This window comes from Aethalodelphis obliquidens, unplaced genomic scaffold (genome assembly GCF_003676395.1).
Source record: "Aethalodelphis obliquidens isolate GAN/ISIS:26980383/991018 unplaced genomic scaffold, ASM367639v1 scaffold53, whole genome shotgun sequence".
NCBI lineage: Eukaryota > Metazoa > Chordata > Mammalia > Artiodactyla > Delphinidae > Aethalodelphis > Aethalodelphis obliquidens.
Window position 1 is genome coordinate 14,448,200 of NW_020837997.1, and position 16,725 is coordinate 14,464,924.

General features: G+C 49.0%; 1 protein-coding gene across 1 annotated transcript in view; it reads left to right on the plus strand.

The window, feature by feature from the left end:
• Positions 1-12,828, plus strand: part of SPMAP2 (sperm microtubule associated protein 2) — a 16,063-nt gene extending 3,235 nt beyond the window's left edge. Inside the window, 4 exon segments of the mRNA XM_027085706.1 lie at positions 529-646; positions 3,065-3,224; positions 10,504-10,650; positions 10,685-12,828. Coding sequence (XP_026941507.1) covers positions 529-646; positions 3,065-3,224; positions 10,504-10,650; positions 10,685-10,779 — 520 coding nt within the window. The 3' untranslated portion in view covers positions 10,780-12,828.
• Positions 12,829-16,725: the final 3,897 nt, after the last annotated feature.

Genomic DNA, 16,725 nt, shown 5'->3' on the forward strand with positions numbered 1-16,725 from the left:
TGATCTGTAATCTGGAATGACCTCTGTGTGACCTGTAATCTGGGGTGACCTCTGTGTAAACCGCCTCATGGAGCACAGCCAGTCATGGATGGCCCCGGGCCTTCTGGTCGGGCTGACAGCATTTATCCACTGCATTCCAGCCTCAGAGATGTGAAAATAAGAGTCTGCCTCGGCTCAGTGAAATACGGCTGTTTCTGGGGCGGAGGTGGAGCCGAGACCCGATTTTAGGAGGTGGGGTGGTGGCAGGGCTGACTTTCATCCCTTCGATCCACCTCCTGACCCCAGCCTGATGGTGGGAGTAGGGGAGACGGCTGGGAGGGGACTACCAGGGAGAGGGTCGCTCCATCCTTGAGAATAGGGGGCTCTGTTAGGGATTCTTTTAGGAACCCCTCTTGGAGGTATTTTGAAAACCCTGCACTGCACCAGGCTCTCCCTGAGCCCCAGAGTCAGAGAGGAATCGTATATACACAAGCACACAGACATGGCCCCGGGCGGTGGGTTAGGGTCTCAGGCCTGACTCTCCCTTAGGACCACCCCCATCTGGCCCATTCCCCGGTCCACCTTGGAGTACCAAGCGTCCGACCGCCTGCGGGAACTTGCCACCCCGAAGGTCCGGAGTAACATCTGGAGTATACACATGTCTGAGGTGGGTGCCCTTCTCCCCCTGGAGCTCCCCAGCTCCCCGCCGGGGGCTCAGCGGCTCCGGAAGGACAAGAGGCAACAGACGTGTGACTGCTTCCCTGAACCATCGGGAGCCACTGGGCTTTGTTCAAGAAAAGGCGTTACTTTCCTGCCCCGGGCCTTGAAGGCAGTGCAGGGACCGCCCTCCGCTGCCTGTCAGCTCGGAGGGGAGCCGGAGCAGGGTGGCAGGACAACGGCGGTTCAGAGGTGACAGCGGAGTTCTCCTCCAGTTGAGGCTCCCCCCCCCCCCCCCGCCCCGGCTCAGGCCCGACTCCGCCCTGGCGGCCCGCAGCCTCCCTCCGGCACCTGCGCGCCGCCCCGCCCTGGGCCAGCAGCACGGAGTCCCGCTCCCCTGGGAGGGGCCGCCGTGGGGGCGTCTCGCACCCACCGAAGGACACGTGCTTGCTTCTGGGTTTTGGTTCCCGCACACACGGCTGCTGTGAGAATCTGGGTCTCTGTGGGATACGTTGCCGTATCTCCAGGGTCAACACCCAGAAGCGGGGTCCTGGCCAGGAGGCCTGTCCGACTTTATCAGAGACTGACCACCTGCTCCCACAGTGGCCGCCCCGTCTGGCACCGTGTGTCCATTTGCTGGTTTGTCCGTTTATTCCTTTACGGCCGGCCGCCCCATCAGGTGTGCGGTGGGACGGCCTTGTGGTTTAATGTGCGTTGGATCCGTGTCTTTTCATGTGGTTGTTTGACAGAACCCCAACTTGGACACTTTTACAACTAAATGCAGACAACACACTGCTTCTCCCAGAAACTCTTCATGTGGATTTCTAACAGGCGAGGGTAGTTTAAAACCCCTAACAATAAAGATCCCACTGAAAGAATGTAACAATAATACCTTAGTGTCCAAATACCCAGTCCATGTTCTGTTTCCCCAGTTGTCTCAAAAAAAGGCTTCAGGGCTTCCCTGGTGGCGCAGTGGTTGGGAGTCCGCCTGCCGTTGCAGGGGACACGGGTTCGTGCCCCGGTCTGGGAAGATCCCACATGCCGCGGAGCGGCTGGGCCCGTGAGCCATGGCCGCTGAGCCTGTGCGTCCGGAGCCTGTGCTCCACAACGGGAGAGGCCACAACAGTGAGAAGCCCGCGTACCGCAAAAAAAAAAAAAAAAAAGCTTCAGCAGTCAGTTTGGTTGGATCGGCATCCGGGGGAGGGTCTGGCCCCACCTCTTACCTGGAGACGTACCTGCTGTTTTCCCGTGCCTTGCCTTTGCCAGTTTAGCCTTCGAGTCCTTCTGTGCTCCAACACCCTCTGTGGCTCCCCAGTGCCCCGTGAAAACCAGCAGGATGGGGCCTTCTCCATCCCTACTACCCCATGTGCCCCCTGTTGGACTAAATGCAGGTCCCTCAACAAGCCCCTGGGCTTTGGCATGTGCAGCTGGGCATGTTCCTGCCCAGGCTGGTGGGGCCCCCATCCGACACCCCTTCTTGCTCCTTCCCAGCCCCTTTCACATGTGCTCTGGATGGGCTGTCATCCTTCCCTTAAACGTGAGCTCCCTGAGGACATGTGTCCGTGTCTGCTGTGGCCTTACTGCAGAGCTGGCCTTGCCCCGAGCAGGGCACGAAGCAGTCGTCGATATTCTTCGAATGCATGGATAAGTGACTGTTTCCCTGCCTTTCACCCCTGCAGACGGGGGGCCCCTTGAGGGCAGGACCGCAGGCTGACTCAACTGCCTCATCTGGTGACCTGAGCTGTGGGGGCCGTCCGGGTGGGCAGAGAAGGAGGGGAAGAAAGGAGAGGGGACAGAGGGGGTGGTTGAGAGGGGCGTGAAATTGTAAGCGCCAGGACGTCTTTGACAAGAGTAGTGTCTGTGATTTCTCAGCAGTTCACTTTCAGGAGGAAAGGGACTCATCTTTCAGTCTCCCTAGAGAACATTACAGCCAATCCTCTGCCTCTGGGCAGTCTCCTACCCAAAGTGCACCCAACAGAGAGCTTTTGTAAAACATTAAATGTTACACACACACCAAGTGCTTGTACAATTCACCCTCCTACCAACCACGTATCGGGATCTCTCTCCTCCCACCTTCCTGCCAGGGCTTGATAACGCCAGACTTTTTCACTTTTGCCAAATTTGTTGGCATGGAGTGATAGTTGGCTGTTTTAATTTACATTTCCCTGGCACACAGAGAGGATTATTGATCCTTTGGGTTTACTTTCCTGCACGATTAACTCAGTTTCCTATTGATTTTTCATGTTATTGATTTAGAGAAGCTCTTTATTTATGATGGCTACTACTAATCCTTTGCTGAACACACTGCAAACTAACTTCTTCCCAGTCAGCCTTTTGTCTTTCAGTGTTGCCTTCAGGGTCTTTCTGAACCAGGGGCCATGAGGAATCATGGGCTGCTTTACTTCTTCCCCTCTAATTCTGTTTCTAGGTGTCCCAAGTGTCCAGGGCAGCCCGGATGGCCACCCCCAGTCTGAGGATCATCCAGCTGGCAAAGCCCAGGGCTCCAGCCGCCCTGCGGGAAGAGTGGGACCCCATGCCAAAACCCAAGCCACACGTGTCAGACTATAACCGTCTCCTTCACCTGGCCAGTAAGCAGGTCCCCGGGGATTCGGCATCTTATGAAGCAGCCTTCCCCACTGGACGCGGGCGGGGGCAGCCAGTCAACTTGGACCTGCTTCTGCCAGATTTGTACTTCCCTAGCTCCACCTGCACTGCAGACCAGCTGTCCAGATCCCTGTGGGCAGTTCATCTGTGGCCTGCATGGCCTCCCTGGGGGCTGGCAGAGGGAATCGCTCCCTCTGGGTGGGGGGGGTGGTTTGTGGGCCTCCCAGCACAGCAAGTGGGTGCAGAAGGGAAACTTGGGGTGCAGGGCCAGGGCCAAAAGAACCAAGCTGGGGCACAAGGGCTCTTTACATGGTGTTGGCCTGACTCTCTTCCTGTCCTTTATTTTATTTATTTTTTTATACAGCAGGTTCTTATTAGTCATCCATTTTATACACATCAGTGTATACATGTCAATCCCGATCGTCCAATTCAGCACACACACCCCCCCCGCGGCTTTCCCCTTTGGTGTCCGTACGTTTGTTCTCTACATCTGTGTCTCAACTCCTGCCCTGCAAAACGGTTCATCTGTACCATTTTTCTAGGTTCCACATACCTGCATTAATATACGATATTTGTTTTTCTCTTTCTGACCTACTTCACTCTGTATGACAGTCTCTAGATCCATCCATGTCTCAACAAATGACCCAATTTCATTCCTTTTTATGGCTGAGTAATATTCCATTGTATATATGTACCACAACTTCTTTATCCATTAGTCTGTCGATGGGCATTTAGGTTGCTTCCATGACCTGGCTATTGGAAATAGTGCTGCAGTGAACATTGGGTTGCGTGCGTCTTTTTTTTTTTTTTTTTTTTTGCGGTACGCGGGCCTCTCACCGTTGTGGCCTCTCCCGTTGTGGAGCACAGGCTCCGGACACGCAGGCTTAGCGGCCATGGCTCACGGGCCCAGCCGCTCCGCGGCATGTGGGATCTTCCCGAACCGGAGTATGAACCCGCGTCCCCTGCATCGGCAGGCGGACTCTCAACCACTGCGACACCAGGGAAGCCCGCGTGCGTCTTTTTTTTGTGTGTGTGTGGTACGCGGGCCTCTCACTGTTGTGGCCTCTCCCGTTGCGGAGCACAGGCTCCAGACACACAGGCTCAGCGGCCATGGCTCACAGGCCCAGCCGCTCCGTGGCATGTAGGATCTTCCCAGACCAGGGCTCGAACCCGTGTCCCCTGCATTGGCAGGCAGATTCTCAACCACTGTGCCACCAGGGAAGTGCCCTGTTGGTATCATCTTTAATTTCTTTCATCAGTGTCTTATAGTTTTCTGCATACAGGTCTTTTGTCTCCCTAGGTAGGTTTATTCCTAGGTATTTTATTCTTTTTGTTGCAGTGGTAAATGGGAGTGTTTCCTTAATTTCTCTTTCAGAGTTTTCATCATTAGTGTATAGGAATGCAAGAGATTTCTGTGCATTAATTTTGTATCCTGTAACTTTACCAAATTCATTGATTAGCTCTAGCAGTTTTCTGGTAGCATCCTTAGGATTCTCTATGTATAGTGTCATGTCATCTGCAAACAGGGACAGTTTTACTTCTTTTCCAATTTGTATTCCTTTTATTTCTTTTTCTTCTCTGACTGCCTTGGCTAGGACTTCCAAAACTATGTTGAATAATAGTGGTGAGAGTGGACATCTTTGTCTTGTTCCTGATCTTAGAGGAAATGCTTTCAGTTTTTCACCATTGAGAACGATGTTGGCTGTGGGTTTGTCATATATGGCCTTTATTATGTTGAGGTAGGTTCCCTCTATGCCCACTTTCTGGAGAGTTTTTATCATAAATGGGTGTTGAATTTTGTCAACAGCTTTTTCTCTATCTATTGAGATGATCATATGGTTTTTCTTCTTCAATTTGTTAATGTGGTGTGTCACAGTGATTGATTTGCATATATTGAAGAATCCTTGCACCCCTGGGATAAATGCCACTTGATCATGGTGTATGGTCCTTTTAAAGTGTTGTCGGATTCTGTTTGCTCGTATTTTGTTGAGGATTTTTGCATCTATATTCATCAGTGATATTGGTCTGTAATTTTCTTTTTTTGTAGTATCTTTGGTTTTGATATCAGGGTGATGGTGGCCTCATAGAATGAGTTTGGGAGTGTTCCTTCCTCTGCAATTTTTTGGAAGAGTTTGAGAAGGATGGGTGTTAGCTCTTCCCTAAATGTTTGATGGAATTCACCTGTGAAGCCATCTGGTCCTGGGCTTTTGTTTGTTGGCAGATTTTTAATCACAGTTTCAATTTCATTCCTTGTGATTGGTCAGTTCATATTTTCTATTTTTTCCTGGTTCAGTCTTGGAAGGTTATACCTTTCTAAGAATTTGTCCATTTCTTCCAGGTTGTCCATTTTATAGGCATAGCGTTGCTTGTAGTAGTCTCTTAGGATGCTTTGTATTTCTGCAGTGTCCGTTGTAACTTCTTTTTCATTTCTAATTCTATTGATTTGAGTCCTCTCCCTCTTTTTCTTGTTGAGTCTGGCTAGTGGTTTATCAATATTGTTTATCTTCTCAAAGAACCAGCTTTTAGTTTTATTGATCTTTGCTATTGTTTTCTTTGTTTCTATTTCATTTATTTCTGCTCTGATCTTTATGACTTCTTTCCTAACTTTGGGTTTTGTTTGTTCTTCTTTCTCCAGTTCCTTTAGGTGTAAGGTTAGATTGTTTATTTGAGATTTTTCTTGTTTCTTGAGGTAGGCTTCTATAACTATAAACTTCCCTCTTAGAACTGCTTTTGCTGCATCCCATAGGTTTTGGGCCGTCGTGTTCTCATTGTCATTTGTCTCTAGGTATGTTTTGATTTCCTCTTTGATTTCTTCAGTGATCTCTTGGTTATTTAGTAACGTATTGTTTAGCTTCCATGTGTTTGTGTTTTTAACGTTTTTTTCCCCTGTAATTGATTTCTAATGTCATAGCGTTGTGGTCAGAAAAGATGCTTGATATGATTTCAATTTTCTTAAATTTACTGAGGCTTGATTTGTGACCCAAGATGTGATCTATCCTGGAGAATGTTCCATGCGCACTTGAGAAGAAAGTGTAATCTGCTGTTTTTGGATGGAATGTCCTATAAATATCAATTAAATCTATCTGGTCTATTGTGTCATTTAAAGCTTCTGTTTCCTTATTTATTTTCATTTTGGATGATCTGTCCATTGGTGTAAGTGAGGTGTTAAAGTCCCCCACTATTAGTGTGTTACTGTCGATTTCCTCTTTTAGAGCTGTTAGCAGTTGCCTTATGTATTGAGATGCTCCTATGTTGGGTGCATATATAGTTATAATTGTTATATCTTCTTGGATTGATCCCTTGATCATTATGTAGTGTCCTTCCTTGTCTCTTGTAACATTCTTTATTTTAAAGTCTATTTTATCTGATATGAGTATTACTACTCCAGCTTTCTTTTGATTTCCATTTGCATGGAGTATCTTTTTCCATCCCCTTGCTTTCAGTCTGTATGTGTCCCTAGGTCTGAAGTGGGTCTCTTGTAGACAGCATATGTATGGGTTATGTTTTTGTATCTATTCAGCAAGCCTGTATCTTTTGGTTGGAGCATTTAATCCATTCACGTTTAAGGTAATTATCGATATGTATGTTCCTATGACCATTTTCTTAATTGTTTTGGGTTTGTTTTTGGAGGTCCTTTGCTTCTCTTGTGTTTCCCACTTAGAGAATTTCCTTTAGCATTTCTTGTAGAGCTGGTTTGGTGGTGCTGAATTCTCTTAGCTTTTGCTTGTCTGTAAAGCTTTTGATTTCTCCATCGAATCTGAATGAGATCCTTGCCAGGTAGAGTAATCTTGGTTGTAGGTTCTTCCCTTTCATCACTTTAAGTATATCATGCCACTCCCTCTGTCTTGTAGAGTTTCTGCTGAGAAATGAGCTGTTAACCTTATGGGGATTCCCTTGTATGTTGTCATTTTTCCCTTGCTGCTTTCAATAATTTTTCTTTGTCTTTAATTTTTGCCAGCTTGATTCCTGTGTGTCTCGGCATGTTTCTCCTTGGATTTTTCCTGTATGGGACTCGCTGTGCTTCCTGGACTTGGGTGGCTATTTCCTTTCGCATGTTAGGGAAGTTTTCGACTATAATCTCTTCAAATATTTTCTCGGGTCCTTTCTCTCTCTCTTCTCCTTCTGGGACCCCTATAATGCGAATGTTGTTGCGTTTAATGTTGTCCCAGCGTTCTCTTAGGCTGTCTTCATTTCTCTTCATTCATTTTTCTTTATTCTGTTCCACAGCAGTGAATTCCACCATTCTGTCTTCCAGGTCACTTATCCGTTCTTCTGCCTCAGTTATTCTGCTATTGATTCCTTCTAGTGTAGTTTTCATTTCAGTTATTGTATTGTTCATCTCTGTTTGTTTGTTCTTTAGTTCTTCCAGGTCTTTGTTAAACATTTCTTGCGTCTTCTCAATCTTTGCCTCCATTCTTTTTCTGAGGTCCTGGATCATCTTCACTATCATTATTCTGAATTCTTTTTCTGGAAGGTTGTCTATCTCTACTCCATTTAGTTGTTTTTCTGGGGTTTTATCTTGTTCCTTCATCTGGTACATAGCCCTCTGCCTTTTCATCTTGTCTGTCTTTCTGTGAATGTGGTTTTTGTTCCACAGGCTGCAGGATTGTAGTTCTTCTTGCTTCTGCTGTCTGCCCTCTGGTCCGGCCCGCAGTCCCCAGGACTGTCGCGGCTTCAGCTGCTGGGGGCCCTCCAGAGCCGGCAACCTCAGTGAGGCCGCCCTCCCCTCGGGCTCCAGGGCAGTTCAGTGACGGTGGAGGGAAGAGACCCCGAGCCAGGAGTTCCAGCTCTGTGGAAATGCGGGCTGCATTCTGGGCCTCTTCCTGTCCTTTAAAACAAAGGACATACCTGGTTCCCCCACAACAAAAGTAAAATGCACTAATTGTAGAGAGTTTGAAAAATGCAGAAGAGCATGAAGAAAGGAATCTTGCCACCCAAAGGTAGTCAGAGGCTTAGGAAAATTCGCTGTGTATCCCCGGCTCCTGGCACGTGGTCACCAGAGAGCTTGATTGGCTGTTTTGGTATAATCTGCTGTGTCCTATTTTCTCCGTTTCCTGTTTCCTTTTTTTTTTTGCGGGGGAGGTGGTTATTGATTTGCAGCAGCTCTTTATATAAGATGATCACTCACCCTATGTCGAGCACGTTGCAAAATAACTTCTTCCCAGTCTTTTTTCTTTCGAGCTTGCTTGTGGGATCTTTTGTTTGTTTGTTTATTCATTCATTCGTCTGTTCCCTTAATATTTGTTAAAGTATTTGTTGAATTTGTTATGACTGGTTAAATGAACAGAAACACAAATACACACGCACTTCTCTCTCAAACCATCTTGTCTCACACACATATGCATGAACACACACGTCTGGAATATAATAAGCCCATGTACATTTGTACCTACACCCGCGTGTATATTCATCCAGGCTTCAGGAGCACATATCAATGCACATCCGTGTGTGTATGGATAAAACTGGTGTAGGGCTGTGTTTTTCAAACCGCAGACTTCCACCCACTGATGGTTGTGACCAGCATTTAAGAAGTGAAGTGAGGATACATGCAGTGCAGGGGCCACGTGGGGTGGGCACTGGTCCATGCCATTTTGCATTTGTGGGTACTGTGTGGCCGTGGACCAGTCACACTCTCAGGCTGTGACCAGAAGATTTTCGGAGCCCAGATGTTACAACAAAGGGAAAGCCCCTGAGTCTCCCTGAGGACTCCCAGAAAGGTGGGCTCTGGGCAGGTCCTCCCGAGGTCCCCCAGCCCCTCCCTTTTGGGGGCCCCCGCACATGTCACCTGCCCAGGAGTTGTAGTCCAGCCTGAGGCTGGTGGAAGGGCCCCCGTTCTTTGCACCGAGGGCCTCTCCCCCGAGCTGTGGGTTGTCTGCTGACTAGGGGGAGGGCCCTTTTGCGATTGCAGGGTGTTGGAGCAAAGAGGAGTTTGGAAAGGCAGCCCTCAAAACCGAGGGGCCCAAAGTTAAGGCAGTGGTCACCGGTGGCCACCAGCGGTCACCTCTCTCCTGGTCCCCATGCAGGCCATGCCCCGTGGCTCCCACCGTGGAGGAAGGGGTGGCGGAGAGGTGGCGAAGGGGGCTGAGCAGGAGAAGGGCCGGGGGTCCCGGCAGGTGAACGGAGGGGGCTGGCCGAGCCACAGGTCTGCTCTGAGAGCTGTCTGTCCACGACTAAAGTGGAATGAAAGCCAATCCGTCCATTGATTTAAGTCAATGAACAGATTTTATTAAAATTAAACAACGATAAAAGTCCAGCCCATATCGGGTACTGATCCCATGTGGCTGGTGGGGCCCTGTGGAGAGGGCCCAGCTGGGGCTGCCTGAGCCCCTTCCTCACCCCCAGCCCCCAGGGTACCTTTTTCTGCTCCCTCTGAGTCCCCCATCTGGGACCCATGGCCATTTGAAATATTTTGTCTTTACAGTTCGCCCTTTCACAGTGCACAATTCAATATTTTCCAGTATGTTCACAGAGCTGTGCACCCACCACCACAATCAATTTTATTTTATATTATTTATGTCATTTAAAAAATCGTATATATTTTTTTAAATTTATTTTTTATTCAAGTATAGCTGATTTACAGTGTTGTTAATTTCTGCTGTACACCAAATGACTCAGTTATACACATATATATATTCGTTTTCATATTCTTTTCCATTATGGTTTATCACAGGATATTGAATATAGTTCCCTGTGCTCTATAGTAAGACCTTGTTGTTTATCCATCCTATATATAATAGTTTGCATCTGCTAATCCCAAACTTCCAATCCATCCCTCCCCCTCTCCACCTCCCCCTTGGCAACGACAAGTCTGTTCTCTTATGTCCCACACAGTCGATTTTAGAACACTCCATCTCCCCAAAAGTGAAGCCCCGTCCCCATGAGCAGTCACCCCCATCCCCTCCCCAAGCCCCTGACAACCAGGAACCCACTCTCTGTCTGTGGACTGGCCTGTTCTGGACGTTTCCCATCAATGGAATCACACACCGTGTGTCCTTCTGTGTCTGGTTTCTCCCACTGCATCGTATCCTCAAGGTCCATCCATGTGGTAGCGAGTGTCAGGGCTTCAACCCTTTTCATGGCTGAGTGATGCTCCCATGTGTGGAGGGACATGTTTGTTTATCCATCATCTGTTGACAGACAGGCCATTAAACTTGGGAGCTCTGACCCAGAAGGCTGATCTCTGCGGGGCGAGGCGGGGGTGGTGGTGGCTGCATGCCCCAGGCTCCGGCTTCTGACACCACCCCCTTCTCCCGCCCTCTCCAGTGCCCAAGCCCCAGTCGGACAAGTGTGTTTCTGACCGAGACGCACGCTGGGAGGTGCTGGAGGCCACCAAGAAGGCGGTGGCCAGTCCCCGCATCGTCTCCCTGGCCAAACCCAAAGTGCGGAGGGACCTGAGCGAGGACTACGACCCCTACCTCATCTCTCCAGCCTCCCTGGTGGCTCGTGCGTCCCCTCGCCTGCAAGAGCTTGCCACCCCCAAGAGCATCACCAAAAAAGCATGAGCAGCCCAGGTCTGGCCCCTCAGCCCGTTCCCAGTAAACACCCAAGTGCAGCTTGACCCTGTGTGTGGCTCTGATCACTTTGGCCTGGAGCCGGGAGGGCAGCGGGGGCCCGGAGGAGACAGTAATAATAATGTTTATGTTTGCATCTAACCTGCAATCCTGCAGCCCTTTTTCCCCAGTCACGTTCCCCTGGCGTCGCCAGCCCCTCGAGTGGCAGACTCCACGCTCTCCCACGTCAGAATTTTCCCTCTGAACCACTTCTGTCCCAACTTGCTTATCCAGCCGCATCCTGGGCGTCCACAGCCCCTCAAACTCAGTGACCTCCGTAAGAAACCAGCTGATGCCTGCTGCGTGATGATGATCTTTGCAGTGACCCGACGGGGGGACTGTCAGTGTCACCCCTGTGCTGAGGTGGAGGCTGAGGGTCACAGAGTTTGTGAAAGACCCACCAGAGTTTCCCACGGCAGCTGGGACAACTCACCATGAACCGGGGGCTGAAAACCACACAGATGGGTTCTCTGACAGTCCTGGAGGTCAGGAGTCCGGCTCGGGTCTCACGGGGCTAAATGCAGGCGTGGGCAGGGCCGGTCCTTCCGGAGGCTCCAACGGAGCATCGGTTCCCACCTTTTCCAGCTTCTAGAGGCGCCGCATCCCTGGCTCACGGCCCCCCCTGCATCCTCACAGCCAGCAGCACAGCGTCTCCCGTCTCTCTCTGCCTCTGACCCTCCCGCCTCCCTCTTATAAGGACCCTGGGATGACGCTGGACGTCTCGGGGAATCCAGGGTCATCCCCGTCTCAGGAGCCTTAACTTAATCCCAGCTGCAAAGTCCCCTCTACCCTGTGAAGCGACACATCCGCAGGGCCCAGGAAGGACGTGGGTGTCTTTGGGGGCTCTTATTCTGCTGAGCACAGTGGGAGAGAGATCTTTTCTGTCTCTGCAACCCTAGAGAAAGTCTTGTTTATCTCTGGCTCTGGCTGGACCACTTGGGGACTGATTGCTGGGTCCTGAGGGTGTGATGATGTACTGACAGCCCCTCACATCTCTCAGAGCCCAGCAAGCATCAGGTCCCGAGCCACGATCTGAGACGCAGTTATTCCCAGACTCTTTGAGGACGTGGGTCCAATATCACTACACATCCTTCTAAGAGGGAGGCCAAGGAAATTGTGTGACACCAAAGCCACCCGCCGTGCTCCAGCCTGAAGAGGGAGGAGTGCAACCCTGAAAGGACCCACGGTCTCCTCTTGGGGCCTCGGGAGAGAGCGAGGCCCTGCTGACACCGTGATTTCTGCCCCCCAGATAATGAGGGTGTGTTGTATTAGCTACTGGATTTGTGGTGATTTGCCTCAGCGGAAGGAGGAAACCAGTGCAGATTAGAAATCTTAGAGGTTCCGTCTTTAGACGCTGGGTGACTGCAGTGCTGGCCAACACTGCATGTCCACCAGTGGGGGATGGTCAACCTTAGGGACCTGGCAAGACAAGACAAAACAACACAAAACTTTAAACCAGCCGAATGTCCAAAACGACGTGCTCGTTCTCTTGTCAAAGACCTCCTCGCATTTTAGCTTTCCTCTTCAAGCTGAGAAAAAACAAACTTCGTACCGCATCTCCTGAAGAAACAAAATGTAACTTTACCTACACTGAAATCATTATCTCACGATTTAATGGGTCGATAAAGAAGCGTGTATACTGCCTGTCACCCATGCGATCCATGGTCCGCTTTGTTGAGACGGAACAGACGGGAAAATCGATCCTTTTCCGGGTTTTACCAGCACTGACGCAGGTAAACTAGCCACCGCTGCAATCAACATACACAAGTTTCATCTCCGCCCAAAACCCTGGGGCTGCTCTGTATTCAGGCTGTTCTCCCACCTGGGCCCTGGCAGCCGCCCACTTGCTCTGTGTCCCTACAGGCTGGAGTTTCTAGGGCGCAGGTAAACGGGGCAGGTGTGCGGGCGGAGGAGACTGCGTGTGACCTTCTCACTCTCGGATTTGATGCTGGTTCACAGCTCAGGGTCGGGATTTGCCCTGTGACCCACTCCGGGATCACGCTGAGTTTGGCCCGTTTACATCTCCTGATAGGACCAGTATCGGGGCTTAGTTCTTCCTATTTATGTGACACTTTCAACTGGTGTTACTTCTTTTGTTTGTTTCTTAAATCTTTCAAAATACGACTCATGCTTTGTGTCAGAGGCTGGGTCCCCAGGAAACAGACTGCGAGACAGAGGCTGAGATAGGAAAATGAGTGGGGAGGGCCCTTGTGGTCACCACCGGCCAGGCGGTGAAGGATGCAAAGTCTGCGTACATCTCATGGGGAGCTCTGGAGCTTCACCCCTGTCCCCTGTTGACCACAGGTGCTGGGCCTGGACGCGGCAGCCTCCGCCACGGATAGGTGACATCTCTCTTCAGCCACCGATGTTCCCAGCAGCTGGGAAACTGCTTGTGTGTGTGTTTGGGGGGCGCATGGTGCCCACAGTACCCACTAGCCACCCCTGAACTGCTCAGCTCAGGGTGATGTGCCTGGACACGGTCCCTCCAGGATTTCTTTTTCTAGGGGGACAACTTGGAATAGAAAGATTAGTGGGTGAACCACAGCCCCACCGCTGCCCCGAGCTGCACGCCCCCACCACCCCTCACCTCCCCCAGCTCTCCCTCCGCTAGGCTAAGATGCTTAGCTGCTGGGGTGGCCCAGACCTCACCCCACGCGCCGTCGAAATGGCAGAGAAGTGCCAGGAGCAAGGGACGCAGGGACACTCTGCCCGGCCGCCCTCCTGGGTGGCGTGTCCTCCGCGCCTTCCCCTTGGCTCCTTGGTTCCTGCTGCCAGGAACGCCCCCTGCAGCCTCCCCTCTTCCTCTCTGACCTCTCCGCTGAACACACTGCTTTTTACTTTCTTAGTTTCATTTCTTGTACTCTTTATTTGCAAATCATTCAGGTGTACAGAATAATTGCAAGAATGAGTACAGTAAAAAAAAAAAACCCAGGGCTTCCCTGGTGGCACAGTGGTTAAGAGTCCGCCTGCTGATGCAGGGGACACGGGTTCGTGCCCCGGTCCGGGAAGATCCCACATACCGCGGAGCGGCTGGGCCCGTGAGCCATGGCCGCTGAGCCTGCGCGTCCGGAGCCTGTGCCCCGCAACGGGAGAGGCCACAGCAGTGAGAGGCCCACGTACCGCAAAAAAAAAAAAAAAAAAAAAAAAAAACAAACAAAAAAAAAAACCCAAACTGCATACCTTTCCCCAGATTCAGCTATTAACAGTTTGCCCCCCGTGCTTGCTCGTTTGCTGTCTCTCTCCGTCCGTGTTTTATAGACAGAAAATATACTTTTCTGAAGTACTTGAGAGTGAGCTGCATACAGAGTGGCACTTTACCCCGGCATCGTCCACTGGGGCGGCTCTAACAAAAAGGCCACGGACTGGGGTCTTATAAATAACAGAAATCTATTTCTCACAGTCCTGGAGACTGGAGTCCGAGATCGAGGTGCCAGCAGATTTGGGGTCTGGTGACGTTTGCTTCCTGGTTCTCGCTGTGTCCTCACAGGGCAGAAGGGGCGACGGAGGTCTCTGGGGTCTCTTCAACCAGGGCACTAATCCTATTCATGGGGGCTCCGCCCTCATGATCTAATCACCTCCTAAGGGCCCCACCTCCTAATACGATCACATTGGGGATTATGTTTCCACATACGAATTTTTAGGGTACACAGATATTTAGTCTATAGTAGCCCCTAAATACTTCAGTGTGAATTTTCCAAGAAGAACGTTCTTTTACATAACCAGAGAACAGCTACTGATTCCCATAAACTTAATATTGATGCAATGCATTTATTCCGCCTACGTCTGAATTTCAGTTTTGTCAATTGACCTAATAATTTCCCTCTGCCCAGGGACTTCCCTGCTGGTCCAGTGGGTAAGACTCCATGCTCCCAATGCAGGGGGGCCGGGTTTGATCCCTGGTCGGGGAACTAAGATCCTGCATGCATGCCGCAACTAAGAGTCCGCATGCTGCAACGAAGACCCAGTGCAGGCTAACTAAATAAATAAAATAAATATTAAAAAAAATTTCCCTCCGCCCTACTGGAGCCAGCCTAGCATCAGGCATTGTGTTTAGTTGTCACGTCTGGCGGATTTCCACACTGTTACGGCACTAATATTTCTGAAGAATACTGTCCTTTGCTCCCCCTGTTAATAGAATGTTCCTTATTTCGGGTTTGTGTGAAGCTCCTCAGGTATAGACACAGGTTATGCATTCCTGGGCATAAGTGATCCTTTCTCTGGGCACCCATCTGCCCCTCATTGTGGTGTTCATTTTTCCCACCTGGCTGAAATGTTGCCTCATTTATCCACTCTAATAATGGTCTGTGGGAAGAGACTTTCACTTTTTTATTTTTAAAATTTATTTTATTGAAGTATAGTTGATTTACAATGTTGTGTTTAATTTCTGCTGTACTGCAAAGTGATTTAGTTATACATACGTATACACTCTTTTCATATTCTGCTTCATTATGGTTTATCACAGGATATTGAATATAGTTTCCTGTGCTATACAGTAGGACCTTGTTGTTTTCCGTTCTATATATAATAGTTTGCATCTGTTAATCCCAGACTCCCAAACCGTCCCTCCCCACCCTCCTCCCCCTTGGCAACCACAAGTCTGTTCTCTATGTCTGTGAGTCTGTTTCTGTTTCGTAGAACATTTCGTATTCATTTTTTCGTATTGCATCATATTTTAGATTCCACATATAAGTGATACCATACGGTTATTTGTCTTCCTCTGTCTGGCTTACTTCACTTAGTGTGAAAATCTCTAGGTCCATCCTTGTTGCTGCAAATGGCATTATTTCATTCCTTTTTATGGCCGAGTAATATTCCATTATATATACACCACATCTTCTTTATCCATTCATCTGTCAATGGACATTTAGGTTGTTTCCATGTCTTAGCTATTGTGAATAGTGCTGCTACGAACATTTGGGTGCATGTATCTTTTTGAATTATAGTTTTGTTCAGATACACACCTAGGAGTGGGATTGCTGGATCATATGGCAACCCTATTTTTAGTTTTTTGAGGAACCTCCATACTGTTTTCCATAGTGGCTGTACCAATTTGCATTCCCACTGACAGTGTAAGAGGGTTCCCTTTTCTCCACACCCTCTCCAGCATTTGTAATTTGTACACGTTTTGATGATGGCCATTCTTACCGGTGTGAGGTGATACCTCATTGTAGCTTTGATTTGCATTTCTCTAATAATTAGTGATCGAGCATCTTTTCATGTGCCTGTTCACCGTCTGTATGTCTTCTTTGGAGAAATGTCTATTTAGGTCTTCTGCCCCTTTTTTGATTGGGTTGTCTGGTTTTTTTTTGTTGACTTGTATGAGCTATTTGTATATTTTGGATGTTAAGCCCTCGTCGGCTGCATCATTTGCAAATATTTTCTCCCAGTCTGTAGGTTGCCTTTTCATCTTGTTTATGGTTTCCTTTGCTTTCCAAATCTTGTAAGTTTGCTTAGGTCTCATTTATTTTTGCTTTTATTTCTGTTGCCTTGGGAGACTGACCTAAGAAAACATCGGTATGATTTATGTCAGAGAATGTATTGCCTCTGTTCTCTTTTAGGAGTTTTATGGTTTCATGTCTTATATTTAAGTCTTTGAGCCATGTTGAGTTTATTTTTGTGTATGGTGTGAGGGAGTGTTCTAACTTCATTGATTTACATGAGGCTGCCCAACTTTCCCAACACCACTTGCTGAAGAGACTTTTTTCCACTGTATATTCTTGCCTCTTTTGTCGAAGATTAATTGACAGTAGGTGTATGGGTGTATCTCTAGGCTCTGTATTCCGTTCCATTGATTCATGTCTGTTTTTGTGCCACTACCATGCTGTTTTGATGAGTGCGGCTTTGTCGTATGGGGAAGAGACTTACAGAGAGGGATGAACGCATCCCTCTCTTCATCCGAATCGCCCTGCTCCCCCGCATTTTGCGGCTATTTGAT